Below are 23,089 nucleotides of genomic sequence, written 5' to 3' on the forward strand. Positions count from 1 at the left end.
TCAATTAAGGGTTAAACTGGTAATCCAAATAGATAAGTGATTTGGAGGTATTTAGAGCATATATGGACTAAACAATGCATTTTCGTTGGATATTTATAAAACCAACATATATTGTAAAATCCTATAATACTTTTTAAATGTTAAATGATTTTAACAGTTAAGCCTTTTAAAATATTTTAATAGTTGAGGAATGGTTTCTAAATGAGTTAAACATAAAAGCAAATGTCTAGGAAACCAAAAGTAATAGGAATGGGAAGTATTTAACACTTTCCTAAACAAAACTAAGTACCTTAAACATTACCAAATGGTATAGATAAAACTTATCTGATATATCCGGGAAATGTTAACCTTTCCACCACTTTTCCGGCTCTTCTGGCCACTGTTCGCTGGAATGCGTTCAACTGCGATCTGGGCTGGGTGTGGGTGCAATTTGCAAGCGGGCATAAATCAGCTGGCAAGTGCGGGGGCTATTGTGGTCGGGCTATTGAATTACAATGCAGCGGGTCGCATTCGTTTTTGGCTCTCTGCCATTGGAAAAGCCGCAACAGGTGGCCGGAGTTCACTGCGACGAGTGCAGAATTTCCCGAGACGCTGAAATGTGTCGCATTTATCATTGAGAAATATTTGTCGCATGCGAAAGTGCCCGGGGCAGGCGAACAATTTATGAGGAACTTGTTTTTGGGGCAAACGAAGCCAAGGCGGCGACCACGCCCCTTCCTAGAGAGCCGGTGTGGGCTGTTCGGCAGCTCGAAATTAATCAAATGGCATTATTATGCAAACGGCTCAGATCCTGGACCAGTTTTCAAGGTTCCGTGGAGCGTTTAAAATACAATTAACCCATATTTCTTACCCCCTCTATCCATTTATTTTCGTGTGAGTTTTCGCAAGTCTTTTCTGGTTACCATTTAGGCACAGGAAAAAATTACAACAAAACTGTTTTATAAAGGCAGTGTTTTTATGTTTTTAAATGGCTTTTATTTTACCATAAACATTGAAATAGTATAGTGATATTTTATTTATTACGCAAAAACAAGAATCTCTAAACATATTACTTTTATATAATCAAATAAACAAAAGGGAACATACGTGCGTATTAGAAAGTACTTTTAAAATTTTGGCAAATATTGTAGAGATATTAAAAATTGCCGAAATAGTAAGGGTTGATTTTAAATTAAATGAAATATGTAAAACTTATTTCATTCATTAAAAAATTAAACATTTGTTTGAAGAATTCCGAAATTTCTCAGACGCACCGAGTATTTACTATTCATTTTAAATTAAGCTTTTTGTAAAAAAATTGGATTCTTAAATATTTTTATTTCTTTCTCTGCAGAGACCTGCGAGACAGAGCTATTACCGCCCAGCTCGATTGGCGAGCTGCCTGAGAAACTGCTGACCAGCGGCGTCTACCTACCAGGTGAGCATCCGTATGCGGTGGACCTAGGTGACAAACTTTCCATTTTCGCCGCGCCCCAGCCCGCTCTCATCTAATTCTAGACTTTCACTGGGCCGAAAAAAAAACTGAATTTGCTTATAAATTGAAATTGGTTTTGTAACGCCCCGTCGGGCAATTTGCCGCTGGCCATTTTCCTGGCTGCATATATGGCTTTAATGGCAAAGAAAAGCGGCTGGGGAAACCAAAAAGTTGGCGCTTTTCAATTAATGTGCACACGCTTTTTCGCACATTATCGAAGGCAAAGTGGCCACCCAGGGTGCACCAATTGAGACCGCGCCGGAGTGTGTGATTTCCCACATCCCGAGATCTTTTTATAACCCATCTCAACCATCTCAACCATCTTTTCGTAACTCTTTCCAGGCACACGCACCCTCCAAGGCGACCCACTTGTGAGCGTAGACGCGGCCTGTGTGGCGTCCGCCGGCCTCAATTGCTACGAGCTGGCCACGCTGCTCCTCTACTACAGCACAATTCCCGAGCGCAGGTGAGTGGGGGATCAGTGGAGCTGCACTGGGAACAAATACCACATAAATTGGTCACAGATTACGTATTTTAACATCCCTAAAAAGCTTTAATATGTGGAAGAAGCAGAAGTTTTTAAAAGTAGTACAAAAACATATCTCAGCTATTGTGAAGGATATAAAAGTTTCATACCTAGTTAACAATCAAAGGACCAAAATGAGAGATCTCAGTACTCAATTTATTTTTCTAGGGTGTTAAAATAATGACATTATTTGAATAGCTCTAGTAAAGTCACAGTAAATAAAAGCTTATCTAGTTGTTATATAACAAAGAATTATATATATTTTCAAGAAATTTGCAAGAGAAACAGAAACCAGCAAAAATATAAAATCAACTTTTAAACAAAGCGAATTAATAGATTCTTTAAAAACTTTTTGATACCAATAGAATATATAATTAAGAACGCAACTATAAGTGTTGAATTTTAAATTAATGTTTAGATCACTCAATATTATAAATGCAGAATTAAACCTTACATTTGGTGAACATATATAGTTGTTAACAACAACGTCTGATCGTATTTTTGCATCAGAACTGTACATATATCATGGAACTTTTTCCCCGTGTGCATATCTCAATTTCCATATCTGAATCAGAATTAGAATCAGCCTCATCGGTTTAGTGTCAAAGTAACGCATGGGAATGGGCTCAACGAGCAGCTGTGGGCAATCGCAGAACCAGAACCAGTACGAGTGCGAGTTCGAGTACCAGAGCCCCAATCCCCACCCGTACCCCCACCGAAATCGGCATCTGCATCCGAATCAGGCATTTCAATTTGTCTGGCAATAAGTTCATAGACTCGCGGACCCGGGACCCGGCGGCCCATCCATATTTACGAGCAGATATGCAAATGCGCCAGCCAGTCAGCCAAATGGCGCTGGGAACGAAGCGGAGCTGCATTTAAGCCTTTAAGACGGGCTCCCCAATCCCCAATCCCCAGTTCCCAATCCCCAATACCACACTCCCCCGAGAGTTTCGTTTCAGCCCGAATGCATGTCAGTCAATTTGCCACTTTGGCTAAAAGGAAACATGCAGCAGCAACATCGAACAGCACTTGCATTGTGAGCCGAGAACTTTGCCTCAGAAAATAGAACAAAAGTCTGGGCTAAAAGTCGATAAACACTGTCCAGCAGGGTTGGCTATCTGCCCTAGATCTTCGAGTGAATGTGGATTTTATAAAGTAAATACAATAGGGAAGAAATTTATAATCTTAGATATTGCTTGTACAATTGGGTCAAGTGCAATTGAGTTTTTCAAAAAGCAGAGATAAGAGTTAAAGATTAGAAGAATAACGTGATGATTTGTTTATATAGAGAATTGAGAATAAGAAAAAAGATTAAATACAATGAATGAAAAAATTTACTTTTGGTAGACAAACAAATAACAGTTCGGTATAACCTTTTAGTATTATTTAGAGTAAAACAAGTGAAACTATTTAACATCATTTTTTCTTGCTTTTTAAATAATACTTGTTTAGGAAAACCAAATGAGTTCTACTTATTTCCATCCTCTTTTTTTAAGGTTGTCGGACCAGAAATAGCTAATATACTAGGAACTTTAAAGCTGGTGGGAGAAAACCCATTAATATTTTGAAAGAAAAATCTAAAAGTAAACTGTCTTAACGAGGTTCCTTTAACGAGTTCATCCCAAAGGTCATGGGAAAAGGTCTTGAAAATCAGACCGAAGTTTTCCCCTGCTGTTCAGTGTAAATTAGAATTCCACTCAGGCTGGCTGCCAATGTTTGTGGGGCTGGTTTTTTGCTGGCACGTCTTTTGAGGGACTGTGTGCGGCTTCCCTTTGAGGAGCGAGCGAGAGAGGGCTAGGAACAAGAGAGAGAAAGAGCGATAACTGCAGGCATATGAATGATTTTTTTCCAGACAGATTCGTGACACTTTAAAATTTATGATGTGAACTTTTATTTTTCCGCAATGGTTGTTGCTGTTCTCGCAAAAGGTTCCAACTGCCACACGATTCCTGGAAATATCAGAAATCTGTGAAATCTAAATCGACAGTGGAGTACACTCGTATCTGGCGGCCACTTAGAGCTGGCATTGCGATTCCCGTTCCAGTTCTAAGCCAGAGATTCAGCTCGAAATCCAGCTGCATGCTGATGTTAATTGCTTCAATGCCAATTGGTAAAACGCGGCCAAATCGTGTAGAAAACTCTTTGACAAACATTGGCAGTGGCAGCAGTTGCGCTGAAAAGTGGCACATCTGCTGTAGCCGCCTCATCATCATCATCAGCATCTCAACATCTTAGCATCTCATCCCATTCCATTCCATCTCATACCATCCAGTCCAGTCCAGACCAGCAGTTTTCTTCGACCTGACTCATGACGAGTTGGATCTGCCAGACCATTGACATTATTTGCGTTTGTTTGCCGACATGTGTAAGGTATTCATTAGCTGCCTGTCCAATTCCGAATGTCAGCCAGATGGACGGCAAATATTAGATGTTGGCTGCGGCTCTCTGGTCTGCGTTCAGTTTTCACCACTGCGTCAGTGTCAACATGGCCACTTCGCTTATCCGTAGCTTACATCATTTGTCTGGGCCAGAGGTCTGACCTCGACTCCGACTCCCTGACTCCCTGACTCCCTGACTGCCTGACTCCCAAAACTCCAGCTCAAACTCCGACTCCAACTCCATCTACGATGCCAATCCACAACTCCCTCCATCGTGTGTGTGACAGCTTGCAATTAAATTTGTTTTTATGGACATAGTTTGGCGGCCGCACTTCTCGGAATCTTCGGCTGCGAAAGGTATGAAGACCCCGGGTATAAATATGCATGCCCGCGCATAATACGGATATAAAAGAAAAGCTCGGGTTACACACGCTCGACCTGGCCTAGGATTGTGCTCATATTTTAATGCGTCTTGCCCTACAAAATCGACGGAGAGAGCATGCGCGACTGCTCCCAAAACCGAAATGCATCGCAATCAGCCAAGGTTTTAAATTATAATTGCCCATGACAGAGGTTGAACGGGGCTCAGGCTTTTTGGGCGAACTACAAAATGGGTTCGCGGAATGGGAAGATGGGTTGAAGGAAAGGTTGTTCTGCTAAATAGTTGACTGCAAATTGTCTAAGCCATTCCTTCATTATTTAATTTCATTTTTTCAATCTAAATAATGTATAAAACACTAAAAAAGAGAAAGCTTATGAGGTCTTTCGGTATTTATTTTAAAGTAAAAGTCAAAAGGATTCATAACTCTTTTATAATCGCTTTTACAAAATTTCAAATAAAAAAGTGGTATAGTTTTTAAAATAGAATACTAATTTCTATCATATTTAAATTATTTTTTGTTAATTAAACTATAAAAAAAGAATGTATATCCTTTATTTGTTTATTAATGAACGTCTCACTTTATAATTGTTTTTTTACTTTGCAATAAATTAATTCATTTGTTGGCCTTTGACTTAAAATTATTATTTAAATTAGAAAATTGGGTTTGATTTCCAATTCCAAAACAAGAATTATTCTTGATTTATAAGTCATACAATTTCACAATATTCATGGCATATTCATTTTAGTTACTAAGCAAAGTAAGAAGTAGGTCAATATTTAAAATAAAAGCTACAGAATATATTTATTAATTAACTAATTTGTATTTCAAATAATGAAATCATTTTTTCACCGAGATTTAAGTCCTTAAGCTACTCTGTGTATTTAGGGAAGTTAGCTAGAGTATCTCCCACCTCGACGTGCCCAAATTACGGAATAGCTGTTGGCGGCTGGCCCATTTGAGCGTGTATATGGGCTGCTTCGGAATTGAAATGCCAGGCGGTCTTTATAGCCGCACTGAGCGGCATCATTAAGCCGCGGTCTTGGGCCCGAAGACTCCGCGGAAACACGCCACATCATCTGGGATCTTGGCCCCGTCCCGTGAGCATTGCGTGCAATTTGCAACTGCAACTCCGAGAGCAACTGCATCTGCAACAACCTGGGGGTGGACTTGTGGCTCTGACTGCCAATTGCCATGTGAGACTTGAGAATTGAGAACTAAGAACCGAGAACCTGGCCTGGCATGCGTTTACAGTTAACCAACTTGGCCGCTAAAGAATTTCCAAGCCGCTGAACAAACTTTGGCTAAAGTGTTAGGACACGGCTCTTGGCTTCTGCTAATGCCCACCAGCTGCCATTAGCAGCAATTTTCAATTTTTATTTACGCTGATTAAAAGTGGCTACCAACTTGTCATAGTTACGTGATTTCTCCCCGCTGAGTTACTGAAAGGTAAAGCCAAGTAAAGTGCTTCATCTGGCAGCGAGTCCAAGTGCAGAGGCCGCTTATTGCCAATTAAAGTGAACTTGTTTTGGGCGTAGCCAAGTCGGTGTGTTCTGCTCCCCAAGCGGACACCACCACCCAATCCGCCCAAGCGTTATGTGTTTTTTTATTTCATGGAGCTGGGCTGCGGCCCACATGCGAACCAGTTCACATGGAAGCCTGGGAATTAGCGGGAAGAGAGCTATTAATTTTCAGCGGAATCAGGCGGGAAATGCTCGCCAAGATTATAATGATTTATTGAAAAATTATAGCCTGGAACCACATTAAATTTAACAATTCTAATTAGGTGCGCTGGCGCAGCTAGTTGCACTAAACATTTTTAGTACTCCCCTTATGGGGGACCAATAAATAGAGACAACTTGGAAACTACTAAAAAATGCCGTTTTCTATTCACAAACAAATTAGTATTACTGCCAATATAAAGTTATAAAAAAAACGAAGAATAACTAAAGTTTATACAAACACCAATTTTTGCGTGTGAACTTAATGGGATTCAAAGAAATAAAAATCCTATGTTAGCTAATTACAATTCACCTTTGGAAGTTTGCAAGATATAAAATAAAAAACTGAAAAACTTATTTGAAAATTTAGAATAAATAGAATACACAATTTAAATGAATGTAACATTTTATTGTTGAAACTAATGTACAAAATATTTTTATTTAAAATTTCATATAGTTGTTTAAGGTCCTTTAAATGCTTAAATATATTTTTTTAGTTAAAAATGAATATTGTGGGAAAGCCATTTTTGAGTTAAGAAATATTATTTTGAACTAGTTCCCCGATCGCTGGTATTTGTCCACCTCCGATCGACAGCAGGCAAACACTTTTGATGTTATTTATGCGACTTGACCGTGCACCTTCTCGGCCACTTTGGACCACAACTCACGGCTCGTTTTCCATTGCTCTTGCAGCTCCTGCCCCTTTGCCACCCCGACATCACCCGGAACGACAGCAACAATCAATGGCCATAAAAGCGCTGAGCAACTGCAGCAGCAGCAGCAGCAACAGCAACAGCTGAAACAACAACCCGCCCAACAGACATTTACCATTTTAATTGCCATCGAGAAGTCTCAACATTTATGCGTAATCGACTTAATTTGCCAAAGTCTCAGACTCTTAGCCAAGCAAATTGGCAATTGTGAAATTTTGGCCGTTTGTCCCGATTCCAGTCTACTGCAATTGTGCAACGAGCAGCAGCAACAGAAGCAGCAGCAGCAGAACAATAACAGTGATCACCCGGTGAGTTTAGAGTTTATACAGCCTGACCTTTCGGATTGCAAAAGGAAGCACAGAGAAAAAATGTACAAAGTCTCATTTTCAGTAATCAAAATGCAGTTTAACTTCAATTACTTAACCACTAACTTAGACTTTACAAGTTCAAATGATATTTTTTTATTTTTCTAATATTGTTTAGGAATTTTAAAAAGATCTCGTACATTTAGAAACCATTTTTATGACACATTTTATTTAAAATATTCTCCGAATTTATAAGTTCAGATAAAGGAATAAATATTAAATTTAAAACTTATCACAAGATTATTACATAAAATGTGCAACTTCTTATGTATATTAATGATCATTAATAAAATTTAAAAAAAAATTTTAATTTTAAATTTTTAACTTATATTTTTTCCTACGATTTTATTACCCTAAATATGAGTTAAGTTTTTATAGTTACTGAATTTCACATACAGGTTAGGCACTGCATTTACTTGCTTTTGATTTCTTTAATTTACCAGATATATTTAAACAATACTTTATAAAAAACAGATAGATTTCTGTTATAACCTGAATCATTTCCTCAATGAAAAATCCTCGAAGAATATAAAGTAGCACATATTTTCTCTGTGTGTGCCTCTCGGAGGGCGGGATCGAAAGGCCAGGCAACGGGCTAACGCCCCAGCCTGGGCTCTCGACAGCCTGAACCGCAGCCAATTAACCCGCCCCATGACATGACCGGCTGGGCAAACAGAACTTGTCCACTAATGACAACGAATCCGCTGTTTTTCTCTGCTCTGACTCTGACCCCAAAACCAAAAAAAAAAAAAAAAAAAAACAGGAGCCGTCGTCGTCTTTGGCAGCGGATTTGGTTAAATTCATTAGCGTGGACCAAGTCACGACAAGTGTTGCGCCATCGCAGCTGCCCGCTGGATTGCTGCCCTCCGTGCCCGCCCTGGCCACTCTGGCCGGGATTAACCAGCGGCATCACGATGCGGCCAAGTGGCGGGAGTTTTTCGCCCAACTGGAGGCCTTCCAGCGCCAATGCTCGACGGCCGGCGGTCGGTTGGTAAGTGCCCTCAGCGAAATACGCGCCGCCGATCTTCAGGGATTGCCCACGCGCCGCCAGCTTTATGGCCAACATCGCGCCCTCAGTCGTGCGCTGATGGATTCGCAGCTCCACAGTCTGCGCAAGATGGGAGCCGGCCAGTTGGCCCGGCTTCAGGATTTGGCCAGGGCCATCACCTCTGCCCCCGCCTCGCCGCGGATGACGTCACAGCCCCAATCGCCATCTTCAGGGGCATTCCTCAACGTGGATGCCGCCTGCAAGCTGCGCAAGGTGACGCTCCTCTTCAACGAAGTCGACCGGGCGGCCCAGCGATTGGAGCAGCTGACGGAGCAGCGCAGGGAGCGGCTCAGGCAACTGACTCGGCAACGGGCTCTCGAGGATGAGATCAGTGAGGTGAGTACCTGGCTAGTCCCAGCATTAGATATATATATGATTGGATAAAAGGATCGAGGGACTTGGCATGTTCTTTAATGGAGAACCTTGAACAACTTAGACCATGGGTGCCCAAAAAGAGAACTTGAAATGTGTTTGTGTATGTGATCTTATACTTTTCTTAAGTTTTTACATATTTGGGCTCTATTTTACTATTTGAATTATCAAAGTAGGCTACGAGCTAAGAATGGGCATGTATGATTTATACATATTTGACACAGAAAACTTTAAAAAATCTTAATAAACTAAGAAAATATAAAAAAAAACCTTAAAACTACAAAAAAAAATTGTTCCACTTTTTATGAATAGGAAGACACCAAATTTGAAGTTCTTTTTAAAGACTATTGGTTTGTTGCCATCGCTTCAAAAGAGAATTATTAAACTTATTTCCTTTTAATAAATTTAAACTGGTTTTATAAAAATTATTTATCGTATTTGCTGACAGAAGTAATTTTATTTTAGTACAAATTATCACAGAGCAAATTGGCAACAAATTAGATATTTTTAGTAGAATTAGGTATTTTTCCCCGAATTTGTGGAATATTTTTTCTTAAGCTAATACCAATGCAAAAAAACATTAGCTAATATTTTCCAATTTTACATAAGCACCAATGATAGATGCAAGATGCAATTTGGAATTTATAACGCTTTTAAACTATGCGGCTGTAAATTATTAAACACCTAAATATTTATTTATGATCTTCGAAATTTATGCTTAATAAAATTAAACCTGTCATCATCATTTTGATAACCAATCTTAAACATTTTCTAAAGTTTTTTTTATCTTCTGGATATTTTTTTAAACCCACTTGCCTATTAAAAGCATTTGTTGATGCCGTAGGTTCGCCGAACGATTTACAATGTACAACAAAATTGGTTTCTCCCGGTCACTTTGTAGTCTTGAAGTTTTAATGAGCTGGGGACTTGGATTTGGTTTTGCTGACAGGAAATGCGGCAGGCGCAGCGAATTGTGACTGCGAATGCCGAATGCCGAATGTATCTCGCAGATACGCGGCGCACTGACATTGTTAATTGAATATGCATTGCTTTTAATGCGGGCTTTATTAATTTATTACGCGCATCCGCTTAGTGTTGGCTTCTCGGAGCCGCTTTCGCATTAGTTTCAGGATCGGTCGCCAGATTGGGATTGAGAGATGAGGCTGCCAGTCGGCGGCCAAATGGAGTCGTTAGATAAGCGAGGCATCCAGGTGGATGGCAGCCAAGCGATACTCATGGATACGAGGAGCATCTGCCACTTCCTGGCCTTTTAATTGACTTGTTAATGAGTTTTTGGCCTCCGGCGAAAGGGTTCGCTCGCATGTTGCATATGGCATATGGCTTATGGCACATTGCATGGCCTGGGCTACCGTGCGCGCCATGCGCATAATTGCAGGCGCACGCACCCACAACTCGTACTCGCATTTGTATCTTCCCCTGGGAATCTCGCTTAATCAGCGGCAGTGACAGTCGGAGTTACGCCCAGTTGGGCGACTCCTTTTGGCCCGGCTAATGCAATTCCGCTGATTAATCGCAATCATTTGTTGCGGGATTAGCTGCAGTTTACATATTCGTCATACTTTCGCGCCACTATTAAGTTTTGCCATTATTATTATGATTGTTGATGCTGCCGCAAGATGTTGCTGCAGTTGCAGTTGCTGGTTAACAAAAGTATGTCAAATTGCAAATACACGACACGCAGCAGGTACACATAAAAAAATATATATTAATTTTAACTAAGAGTTAATAATAATGAAAAATGTATAGTTCAAACCAAAGTTTAAATTTCATTAGATCAGCATAGGTTAGTTATTATATAACAAGTTGAATTCCCTAATAAATCACATATTAACTGCAGCGATCTTTTACAAAATCAAATTAAGGGCACTTTAATGCCTATTTTTTTTCTGTGTACCACATACCATATAAGGCCCCACAGCCGATTGAATTCCCCTAACCAAAGATGTATAGATAGCCGTGCGGAATCCTCAATTTCATTTAATAATTTGCGGAAATTGGCATTTAAAAATTTTGCGAGCCTTGTTAACGTTTCGTATGTGGCGTCTTGGCCTTTTTCACACGCTCCCGCGCACTCCGCTTCGTTTGATAAATGTGCGGCCATTTATCTGACTTGATTTCTGAGCAAAAATTGAATTTTAATTGCCAACGAAAAGTTAATGAGAAAAGTGAAAGCAAGGTTAAAGAAATTAAATGCAATCTTTATTTTCCCCTCCCTGTGTTTCTTTGGCTGCTGTTTGTTTTTGTTTTCAATCGATTTGTCGGTGGTTTGGGGCGCCCATTGATTCGCACTCGCATTCGATTCAAATCGTTGACTCTGCTCATTTCATTTGATTTCATTCATTTCCATTCGAAAAGTAGTTCACCGATAAGCCGCAGCCGTCCATTCAGCTGTCTTCATGTCCGCTCGAGAGTCCGTCCGTCGGAGTTGTCCCGCTTGTCATATCGCGATCGGCGCAAAAATCATACTAAGAGATACTTACGAGTGTTTAACACCAACACGCTTTCAATTAAAAAGGCGTTGACAGCTACCAATTTTGTGCAGATCGTTGTTGGCTTTTGTCTTTCCACCTCTTGTAGTTTTCAAATACTCTTACAAAAGAGTATAAACAGCTTTTTGTATTGAACTCCATTGATTTTTATAAATAATTGCTTTTAAAATTGCTGACTCATATCATATATGTAAACATAAAATATTTGTCTAGAAAGTCAATAGTTTTAATGTTTCTGAACTATAAACTAAATAAAAATTATAAAAGGTTTTCAATATGATATCAGTAATATTTCTACGATTAAAAGAATAGTCAGGAATTTATGAAAGAAGTAATCACTGCACTGATTATGAAAAACAACCTCAGGTTGATTTCGATATTATAGTATTAATTATTTTCCTACCATTCCTAAACATATTTTCTGTATAAGTTGAAGTTTATAGTTAGGTTTAGAAAAGCTTTCTAGGAAAGTTTAGATTAGTTTGTTTTTTAAATGTGGCAATAAATCTCCATGCTATGGTCATAAAAATCGATCGAATTTGCCAGTAATAAAAATGCTAGTCTCTTGAAAAGAATTTGTCTTCGTGGGAAAGACATTTAGACTAACTGATATTCCCAGCCCTTTTCAAGTATTTGCATACTTCTTAGAGGCTTCTCTCTATCAGCAAGATCTACGTATAGTGTATCCACCGCTGGCCGTGTCAATTGATCTCACATTCATCTTGTTTCTTTTTAATTAAATATATTTAATCTGCGATGCCAAAACAAGGCAAACACACGAAACTGGACCACAAAAAGCGTCTGCAGCCGGCCGGCAAACTAATGTTGCTGTCGTCCATTAGGCGCGAGCATTCAAACAAGGTGCGAAAAAAGATGCCGCCGTGCTTGATGTTGCTGCTGTACCTGCAACTGTTGCTGCTGTAGTTGCAACTGTTGCTGCTGCTGCTGCTGCCGCTGTGGTGTCGCCATTTTGCTGGCCAAGAGGATGACGACGACGACATTATGATGCGATATGCGATATTGTATCTAAATTGTTGATCGGCTGCATTAGCTGGGAGCTGGTCGTTTTGGGGTCCCCGAGATGAAGGTGGATTGCTCCACAAATATGGCCATGATGGGTGTTTGCCGAGCTGGCCGGAGAAAGAGGTAAATGCAGCTGCGGCGACAGATAAATAAACATTGCTGACGGTGAAATTGGATTTGCTTAGCGCGCTTTCTTTGAGACGATTGCTCTTTTTCTATTTTTTTTTCTGCTTTTTTACTGCACAAATTAATTTGCGCAATGTCGGCGGCTTTGTGCAATGAAAACTATGTTTAATTGTTTCGCGCCTTGAATTGCAATCGCCATAAGGAGCACATTGGATTTGGCTTCTGCGTTGGCACCGAGGAGCATTGGTGTCGCGGAAGCCTGTCCGCTGGTTTGGGCCAGCTTATTTATGGCCCCTGACATTTGACCGGCTGTCTTTGGGCCAGGAATGCGGTGGCAAAGTATTCCCCAGCTCCTTTCTCCGGCTTCTTTTTTTTTTTTTTTTTTGGCTTGCATAACCGCACTGCCACCGGCAAATGCAGCTGCTTTTGGCCAAGAACTGGCTGCATAGAATTCGGTCAGGCGAGAGCCATGAAAAATGAAGGCTTATTTACTGTCGACATGCCGCGGTGGAAACCTCGAACCCCGGGACCCCATCCAAAGGGGCATTAATAATAACCGCATGTATTAGCCCTCGCGGGCATTATACGCTCTGCTCCACCCAATAGAGATGGACTTAAGTTTACTTCGTAATTAACCTAAGTTATTCAGAATTTCTCTAGTTTTCCACCTGTGTTGGTTTGCAGACCCCATTACATAAACCCATCATTAGTTTCCCCCATCGGGTAACGGTCACTAAAACTAGTTGAAATACAGGAAAATAAGATTACCCTTAATTGCAATTAGTCGGCGGAAAATTAGTATTTGATTTCGGGTTTTACTCATTTTCCACTCGACACATTTATCTGTCTTTCAATTGCTTAGCCAACTGTCGATTAGCCGCTGACATTCGGATAAATGCTAGCCAGAAACCGAGAATTGGAAATAAGCTTATAGGCACTTTGCCCGATTGACAAATCTAAAGTGGACCGTACAAAAAACTTGACAAACAAGAAGCTTAATAGGCTTAAAAGGATTTGAAGTTGAGATCAATCAGTAATTGAACTTGAGGCCTTCTTAGACATCTTTGTATATGCGTATTACTTTTAACAGACATTGTATCGGATTTGACTGGAATTTCATAAACCTAATAATAATTTGAAAATTCAATTACATTTTTAAAATCAATTAAGCAAATAGAGCAGATTAAAATCTACTTTAGAATCTATAAGAGTAATTTTATTAAAAGTCTTGTTAATCAATTAAAAAGTGGGGTGGTTGGATATAAAATGTACGTTAAAAAGAAAAGGGAAATCTGATCAAGAAATCGATTTGCCTATTTACAATAATATACTCTTCTTAAAACAACAATGGAAATTTTATTCCGATTAAAAAACATATTTGTCAATTACATATCCTTTCAATTTGTGAAGGTTTGAGAGGTGAAGGAAAATTGTCAAATTGTTAACTAAAAACCATTGACTAAAATAGGAGACATAATTTCTGACCATCCTTAAACCTTAACATCCCAAAAGTGGTAACCTCCTCGTGCGTGATGAGATATAACACCCGTGCCCGCTGTCATCTCTACGCGCAAGCTACCAAGATACGAGTGCTTCAGCGAAATGAACACATGCTTGCCGCAAGTGCCGCCGATCCCAACCGGTTGAGATTGTTGCATGCAAATGTACCACGCAAACAAACAATGCAGATGTAGCTGGTGCCCCTCCTGCCCCCCCTACTCCTGCAGACATATGGTCGTACCTCCTCCATGGTTCCATGATTCCATGTTGGCTGTGTCATCAAAACGGACGTTAATCATACGCTTAGCAAGGCAGCCATCGCCGATGGCCATCGTCGGTTTGGCCAGAATGTCCAGGTTATTGAATTAACACGGGCTTGGGGTCCTGCTCTTGGACTCTTGGTCGTTTGGACTTGAAAATATACTGCATATGCGTTGCTCTTGGCGGGCAGACAAAGTGTAATTGTTGTCGCCAGCGCCTTTGGACTGTCATGTCAAAACGTTACTGTCACATTGGGTTTGACATGTTTTTTAACACTAATTTTACACGCATTTTTAGAAATCGTCAACTTCATCAACAGCTGTCATCATTTTTTGAGCGTCGTCACGTCCGCTCCCCAATGCAGTTGTAATGGAGTTGAAGTTGGACGGTGTCGCCGTGGCCGTCGCCTGATCGCCGATAAGCAGCCACGCCCCTGGTCCCAGTGCCGCCCCCTTGTTGTCCAAGATATGCACGATGCACTTGCTGTGGCAAAGCAGGCGGTAAAGCTGCTTTTCCACCAGCAACACCAAGGGGCACAGCAGCAACTAGCAACGCTGCAACTAGCAACTCGGTTGCATGCAATATTGTCACCACATTAACGTCTTGGCCTTTTGTGGCCACTATTTATGACTTTGTGCGTGTCGCACAATCTGGAGACCTGGGCCATGGGATTTCGATGGAGATTGCCGCTGGTTTGGAAAGTGAAAAATAAGTTAAATTGTAATCGCCTTTGGCCGTAAAATAGTCAAACGAAATTGCTTTATTACATTCGGGAATGAAGGCAGCCGAGCGTGCCGAGCGTTTTCCATACGTAAACCCCTTAGTGGCCCAGTGGGATACCGAATGTAGGTATGTGGGCCCAAAGGGATTACAGACCCGGTTAGCAGGGCAATCAAGTTTCAAATAAATCACATTTGTCGGTTGGAAAGTGCTGCACGAAAAGAATTCAATCCCAATTATGGCTTTATATTAGTAAATACAATTATTATACTAATAATTGATTATTATTTCCTTACTATTGGAGAAACATATTTAAATAAATATGAATTATATTTGTTTTAAAATTATGCATGTTTTGATATCTAAAAATATCTTATTTATTTTGTTTTTTAATAGTAATGCAATTATATTGACTTAATCGATCTTAAAGTATTCTTTAACACACTTATAAATTGTTATTGATTATTTGATTGAGTATTAAGTAGTCTGCATTTTTTTAAATTGTCACATTTATTTCCAACATGTTCATAAATTAAACCACCACAAAATCAACTCTAATTAGAAATTATTTTAAAATGGTTTACATTTTTTTTTGCTGTGCAGAACTAGGTGCCAAGAAAAATGGAAGTTCCAATTGGTTTTCCCCCTCCATTAATGGTCGGCTTTCATGTTTAATGTCTCACTTGGCGCACTCGCATTCCGATTGCCATTCCTCTGATCTTCGGGGCAGTTATCGCTGCCATAAGTTCTAACACGCTGCCATAAATTCAAATGCAAAACAGCCAGACAAGAGCAGAAATACTTAAAAGCCAGAGATAAGCCGGCTGCGATATGCTTGAGAAACCAAAGAGACACATCACCATCAACAACCGCCGAACATAGAGAACAAATTAGCCAACAAGAAATGAGACAGCCAAATGGCAAAAGCATATCATTTAAGAGGTACTTCAAATAAATTACCCAATACCAGAAATAGAAGCAGAATCCGCAGAATCCCAGTCAAAGAGCGCCAAGGAGCTAAGGAAATTAAATGTAATTCGAGACTAGCCGAATCGTTAATATTCTTACAAATCCAATTAAAACATGTCGTAATAGTTCTACTAGTTAGGGATTCCTATAAACTTTTTGATTGAGGTAGTCAATAATGTTTAACATCTTGATTACTATCTGCATATGGTTTTGATCATGAAATATTTTCGAAAATCATACGATACAATAAAGAACTTAAACCTTACTGACAACATATGATTAGCATTACTCCAATAATCTACAAGAAAACGGAAGTTGAATAGGAACTGAAACCCAACAGACAACATGTGATGAATATTACTCCAATTATCTACATGAAAACGGATGTTGAGACCCACTGAAAACTTGGATAGAAAAATTTAAGTTCAGATGATACGCTCAACTTGGGGCTTTAAAACGAATAGATAGCATATGTTGACTATAAAAAAGACTAATGATACATGGAATATATGAAGATGAAGAATTCAAATCCCCCCGAAAAATCGAATTACTCTATTGAAGGGTAGACCAAATGCCAATAGTTGTTGTTTTGGTTGTCTATGATAGCTGCTGCAACAACTACAAGAACAACTCCAACATTGGCGACAACTTTGTAAAGTGTCAAAATAAATTCGATATTGTGGCTTAAAAATGTTTATGGCCACGAGATAAATGCGCGACATTTGTGTAAATTACACGACAGCAGCAGGAGTAAGTAGTGCGGAGTAAGGAGCAGGGATCATGGATGAGGAGGCTAGAGGAAGGAGGAGGGAGTGGCCACCACTGGAAGCCACGCATGCTCACAACTAGCCGCCGTTGCTGTTGTTGCCGCTGTTGTTGTAGGTGTTGCATGTGTTTTATGGCGCATGCGATCAACTTGTTAAACTGTCACGTTAAATTTGCGTTTTATGTCAGGCGGCAGCAGCAACAGAAACAGCTCCTAAGATCATCCCGTCGAGAACAGAGTGCAGTCAACTCGAATGCAGTGGCTTATCAGCCAGCGAACGGCTCCACATCCGCCATAGATGGACGCGTTCTTATCGCCGCAGAAGCAACTTCTGCCACCGAAGACGAAGTCGCAGGCGGATGGTTGACATTTGCCTATTTACCATGGAGCACTCGAAAAAATAATAATAAAGTGCATCCTCTTCAACTCACAAAAACATTTTAGAGACACTAGAAACCATAAATACAAATCTATGGTTTAATAGTCTATTCCAATGTGCACTCATAACTTCCTCCTTTTTTGAAACACATTTTTAAGGTTATAAATAATAAAAGGTTATTGCTTTCCAAATATTTATGATATTTTCAACAAGTTTAAATCAGAATTTAAACATGGATGATATTATATTTTATCAAAATAAGCAACTGTTTGATTAATGTTATAACAATGTTAAAATCAATTACAATGTTAATTATCAAGTTACCCAAATAACCAACTTTTTGATTTATATTATAAGCAGAATCAAAATTTATCTTACAATTTGAAATATTTTTTTTGCTAGCATAGAATGTTTATATATTTAAAAGCCTTTTATTATTGTAGGATCAATCCTATTTCATTTTGTAAATATATATTTTTTAGATGAAAAGCTTTGACAATGTTAATATTGGTATTTACAAATTAGCTGCATAGCAGACTTTAAAGGTTTTTTAATTATTGCTCTTATTATTTTAAAAGTTAAAATAATAGGAAAAACATTAGATTTTCTTAAATGTTTTCTAATGTTTTCCTATTATTTTAGTTATCAGTTGAATGGCAGTAATTTCTTTAAAAATCAAAATGATCTATTACAATACAAAACTGAATATTGCTTAAAAAATAGATATCCGCCAGAATAACCCAAGTTATTTAAAGTCATGAAGTGAAGAAACAAATGTGTTTAGATTTCCGAAATATTCGTTTATCATTCACCATTCTTCCTGTGTATGCCGATATTGGCGACATCGTCATCGGTTTGTCGTGGGTGCCGGGGCTCCCTGTCTAACCCATTTTTGTTCTTCGCCTTTTTGTTTACGTTTGCTAATTGTTTTGATTTTATTGAATTTCATTGAGTGCCGCCTGCCAGCGACGAGGACGGGAAACCGAAATGAAATTGAAAATGCCTCATTATGTGCCGAGCACTGTGTATATAGAAGATCGATCGTGGGCATGGGTGACGCGGAGCAGTTGCCTCGGCTTTTCCACATCCAGTCGCGATTCTGAGCTGCCTGTGGCATGTTGCTGCAGTTTCTGTCGCGTTTGGCGGACTTCGTTACTAACAATCACGCCATGATTCCCGGGCCAAAAGCGGAAGAGCCAAGCGCCGGCAAATTGACAGCCGAAATGGCCAACTATGTGAGTCAGCGACTTATCGGGCAGTCGGCTGAGTGATATAGCGATCGGGGCGGCTATTAATAGTTCACAGTTCAGTGATCAGCCCACGTCTTATCGCCATCGGTTAGCAGTGAAAATCCACTTGGGGCCGAGTTTTACTAAATCAATTAATTAATTTATGGCCAGCCTGTGCGGGGCAATCGTTGAGAAACAATCTTGCCGATCGGCCGCATAGAGCCAAAAAGGCCAAACCCCGCTTCCAACTTCCCCCATCCAACGATCGATTTCAATGTAAACAATTTGAGCAAGCCGGCTCGCCATCTTCGAAATACAGGGTGTCACCGGTCCTGTAGATGTATGTATTTGTGATCTATTATAAAGAGCCTCTTCTGCGACCCATTCAAATCGATCATATAGAGTATTGGTGACCCAATCCAATTGTTTTGACAACCTCTGCTCAATGACATCATCGATCTGCGTACTCGATGTTCTGTTTTATTTGATTGAAAATAGTTGAGCCACTAAATTGAACAATTCAAGGTCCGATTTCAATGTCCGGTTTAATTATATTTCGTCTATGTGTTCACTGCTAATAAACACACTAGTGTGGCAATTAAATATTTAAAGGGGGTATTTGTAACCGCGTGATTTCGAGCTAATCTCATGTTTGCTTTTGTAGTTCAACAATATATAAAGCTGTGATTCACTTAAGATTTTTTCTTTTGTTCAGATGAAAAACGTTTTACCTGAACGAGAAAAAGCTTTTTTATTGATAAAAGAAAGTATTCTTCAGTTTATCATACTACAGATGTAATCATGTTTGTCATAACTCTTATTCTTTAAACATTTTTAATTTCTGATTCATAAAAAATAAAAACATTCCCGAAGTATATATCCGATTCAAAAAAAAAGTTTTCTACAGGCTTGAAATGTACTTCTTAAGTGCTTCCCAAAATTGCGTTCAAAAAACTTTCTAAAATGTCTGTGATATGCCTGATATAGGGGTTCCCAAATAAAGAGTACCATCAATTCTTTAAAGTATCTCTGGGACACTTAAAAACTCATGGTGTGTGGACCACTCGATGCAATTATCAATCCGCCATGCTCAATCGAATGGGCAAATGCTCTCAGTTCCGAAATTAGATTAATTAAAGAACGAAGTCAATTAAGAAATCAAGCGGATTGCCTCACCCTGTACATGGCTTAGATGTATATATATATATATATGTATGAATATACCACGCCGCTAAAACCCGTGCCTGCCATATCTGATGAGCATGAAGAGTCAGCGTCTCTGACAGCCGATTGTGCTGCGACTGTGAAACTGGAGCAGCTGTTTAGAGCCCCTGCTCCAGTTCCCCCCTAATAGAGCCCCTCCCCCTCCACCTCCCCCTCCCAACTCCCACTCCACAGCCCCTTGAGACTGTATTTTCATTCATTGGGTGGGATGGCAGACATGCCCCAAAAGAGGCTCGAGATAGTGAATCTCGAGGCTAGAGATTGCCACTTAGAGAAAAAGAAGATCGTATTCCATTTTATATAAACATATTCTCAATACTTGAGTGGCAGATCGTTTTTCACTTTATGTAAACATTTATATTTTTATATACTAACGGGAAACTTCTGATAAGAATCAAAAAAAAAATTGTTTATTATTTGATGAATGAAAAACTATGTATCAATTTACTAATAACCATCATTAACACGTAGCTTTTAATTGATCAGCAATTTGTATTACCCCAAGATCACTTCGATTAATGTTGTTCTAGGCTTGAAAATCGGAATTAAAATCAGAAAATCTGAATAAATTTAACGTTTGAGTGATAATATTTTTGTTGTCAGTTTGAAACAAGTTGTAACAAGATATTAATATAGTTGACTTGGCTTTTGGGACATACGATTAGATACTTTTAAAAGGTACTGTCAAATGGTACTGTTAAATGATACAAGTTATTGTACCAGTTCATATTATACATTTCTGACATTGCTTACCTTATGGATTATTTTTCAAAACATACTTTTCTTAAGTAAAACCTTTTTTTCTGTGTATAACTTAAGTTGGGGCAGAACCCAAAAACGGAAAGTGAATGCGCCGGTGCACGCGTCTCGACCTGGGAATTGGGAGTTGGAAGTTTGAAGTCGTTGGATGGGCGCTTTCTGGGATGGGATGGTATGGGGCGCTGGTTAACTCGGTTCCGTAGCATCGTCATCATCATCATTATTATCATCATCAGCGGCGTCGTCGATTGTATCAATTCAATTGGACGCAGCAGGTGATTAAAAATTGGTTAGAGCCACAAAATTATCAATGTGAGATCGCTGATTGCCCGTGGCTGTTGTCTTTGTTGGATGCCATGTCTACCTGTGTGGTTGGCTTATATTGTGGTTTCCAATACCTTTGGGAGGCTAAGCTGCCTGCCAAATACCCATAGTTGAGTCGTTTTATTTGATTTGTGTTCGATTGGATTTTAATTTGTAAAGTGGAGGCTAATTAGAGCGTCGATCATTTCTATGAGTTTCACTTTTAAGCGCTGTGAATTGGGAATCGGAAATTGGAAATTGGGAGGAGCTGTAGACGATGATGATGATGATGGTGATGACGAAGTGGAACATGGCAATGGGGAACCTTGGCCTAGCGCGTGGGCTTGTTAACAACGAGTTTGAAGGTTTCCCACTGATTTTTGTTTTCATGTCCTATATTTAAAGGTCACCTCATGGCTGGGCAGCGATGGAGCGGAGAATCTGCAAAAGTTTTCCCAGTTGCAATGGGACAACGAGTCGCAGTTGAGGACCCAGGAGCAGGAGTTTGAGAAGTACTACTTTATAGCGATGGTAGGTGGAAAAATTTATACCATGCTCCCTTTTCCTAAGATTACTTTTAAATCCTCCATAGAAACACCTGGCCAAAGGACGCGATCTACATGCCGCTGCCCTGAAAGTTTCTGTTCTGAGTGAGAGTGCCAATAATCTGAAGTCTGCCCTGGATCAGTTTGCCCAGAAACTGGAGTTGGCCCACGAGCGATTTGAGAGCGCCGCCCGTCTGCTGCACTTGCTCACCCAACATCAGCGGGAGACAGCGGCCAGGGAGGAGCTGCAGCGTTTGGCGGAGCAACTGGGCGCCACCTCGTTGCTGGAGAAGCACTGGCCGGCGATGAGGAAGAGTCACTCCCTGCCAGTGGCCAGCAGCACCCCAGCTCCGGGTCCCGGAAAACGGGTTAGCTATCGCTGCAGCTCGGCCAGTGGCAGCTCCTTTGAGGGCGGTCCTTCGAGCAGCAGTTGCAGTTGCTGGCGGGAGAGTCGCAATCTGGAGGACATGGACCAAATGGAGGAGGAGGAGGAGCGGGACAACGACTGCGGCGATGGAGAGGAGCAGCAGTCCAAGATCGCCGACTCTGGAGTGGGCGTTTGCGATAATTGCGAACGCAATCCGAAGCTGGCCAGGATCTGCTCCTGCCAGAGCCTCAACGAGAAGAGGTGGGTGTTGAGCAGAATGTCTAATTGATAGTTTTATTAATCCCAATACCTTATTTCCAGTCACGACGAGCTGCTCGAGGACGAGTGCTTCGATCGACCCTCGAAGAGGTACATGGACATGCACTCGCCCATGGAGGCGAATGCCCATTTGCAGTGCCATGGCTCCAATCTGGAGCTGCCCAAGCTGGAGGAGCTCAGCTGCCTGGATCCCAAGATACAAAAGTGAGTTATATAACCAGAAGCAAGGAACACCCTTGTGACAAGCCCCAATCCCTTCCAGAACGCTTCTATTGATCATGCGCGAGATGATTGGTACCGAACGCGACTACGTGCGCTCCCTGTACTACGTGATCGAGAACTACATAGACGAGCTGCTGCGCGAGGATATCCCACAACCTCTGAGGGGCCAGCGAAATGTGATCTTCGGCAACATCGAGAAGATCTTCGAGTTCCACAACTCGCACTTCCTGGGCGAACTGGAGCGGTACGAGCGGAATCCCCTGAAAGTGGGAGCAGCCTTCCTGGAGATGGAGTCAAAGTTCTACCTTTATGCGCTCTACAATAAGAACAAGCCCAAGAGCGATACTTTGCTGAGCGAGTATGGTAGCTCCTTCTTCAAACCGAAACAAATGCAACTGCAGGATAAACTGGACCTGGCCTCGTATCTGCTGAAGCCAGTGCAAAGGATGGGCAAATATGCGCTGCTCCTGCAGCAATTGGTCAAGGCCTGCAAAGGAGTCGAAGGATCTGCGCTCCAGGAAATTGGTGTGGATGTGGAGGAGCTGCAGCGAGCGGAGGAGATGGTCAAGTTCCAGCTGCGTCATGGAAATGATCTGCTGGCCATGGACTCACTGCGCGATTGCGATGTCAATGTCAAGGAACAGGGACGACTGCTGCGCCAGAATGAGTTCCTCGTTTGGCAAGGACGCGGTGGCAAGAAGACCCTGCGACAGGTGTTCCTCTTCGAGGAACTGGTCCTTTTCAGCAAGGCACGTCGCTTTCCCGATCATAAGGTATGGATGAAAGTGGAAAATGATTGATAGGATTAAGAATATGTAGAACCATCTAAGGTTGAGGTTTAAAAGGAAAGATAATGACCGGAATTTGCAGTTGTATTTTTATGCAGTTGAAAATTATTTAAATGCAGATTTCAATTTTTATTAAAAA

General features: G+C 40.5%; 1 protein-coding gene across 5 annotated transcripts in view; it reads left to right on the plus strand.

Annotated features, from left to right (window-relative positions):
* Positions 1 to 23,089, plus strand: part of LOC108052902 (triple functional domain protein) — a 58,114-nt gene that overhangs the window by 32,936 nt on the left and 2,089 nt on the right. For 2 of the 5 annotated variants that reach the window (XM_044456791.1, XM_044456792.1), the window contains exons 6-13: positions 1,334 to 1,417; positions 1,817 to 1,940; positions 7,176 to 7,503; positions 8,321 to 8,944; positions 21,155 to 21,280; positions 21,342 to 21,922; positions 21,983 to 22,144; positions 22,203 to 22,935. In XM_044456791.1, the coding sequence (XP_044312726.1) occupies positions 1,334 to 1,417; positions 1,817 to 1,940; positions 7,176 to 7,503; positions 8,321 to 8,944; positions 21,155 to 21,280; positions 21,342 to 21,922; positions 21,983 to 22,144; positions 22,203 to 22,935 (2,762 nt within the window). Of the gene's footprint in view, positions 1 to 1,333; positions 1,418 to 1,816; positions 1,941 to 7,175; positions 7,504 to 8,320; positions 8,945 to 18,333; positions 18,470 to 21,154; positions 21,281 to 21,341; positions 21,923 to 21,982; positions 22,145 to 22,202; positions 22,936 to 23,089 lie in introns of those variants that run through there. The other 3 variants (XM_017135431.2, XM_017135432.2, XM_017135433.2) reach the window with 2 other exon arrangements.

Source organism: Drosophila rhopaloa, unplaced genomic scaffold, assembly GCF_018152115.1.
Source record: "Drosophila rhopaloa isolate 14029-0021.01 unplaced genomic scaffold, ASM1815211v1 contig_150, whole genome shotgun sequence".
NCBI lineage: Eukaryota > Metazoa > Arthropoda > Insecta > Diptera > Drosophilidae > Drosophila > Drosophila rhopaloa.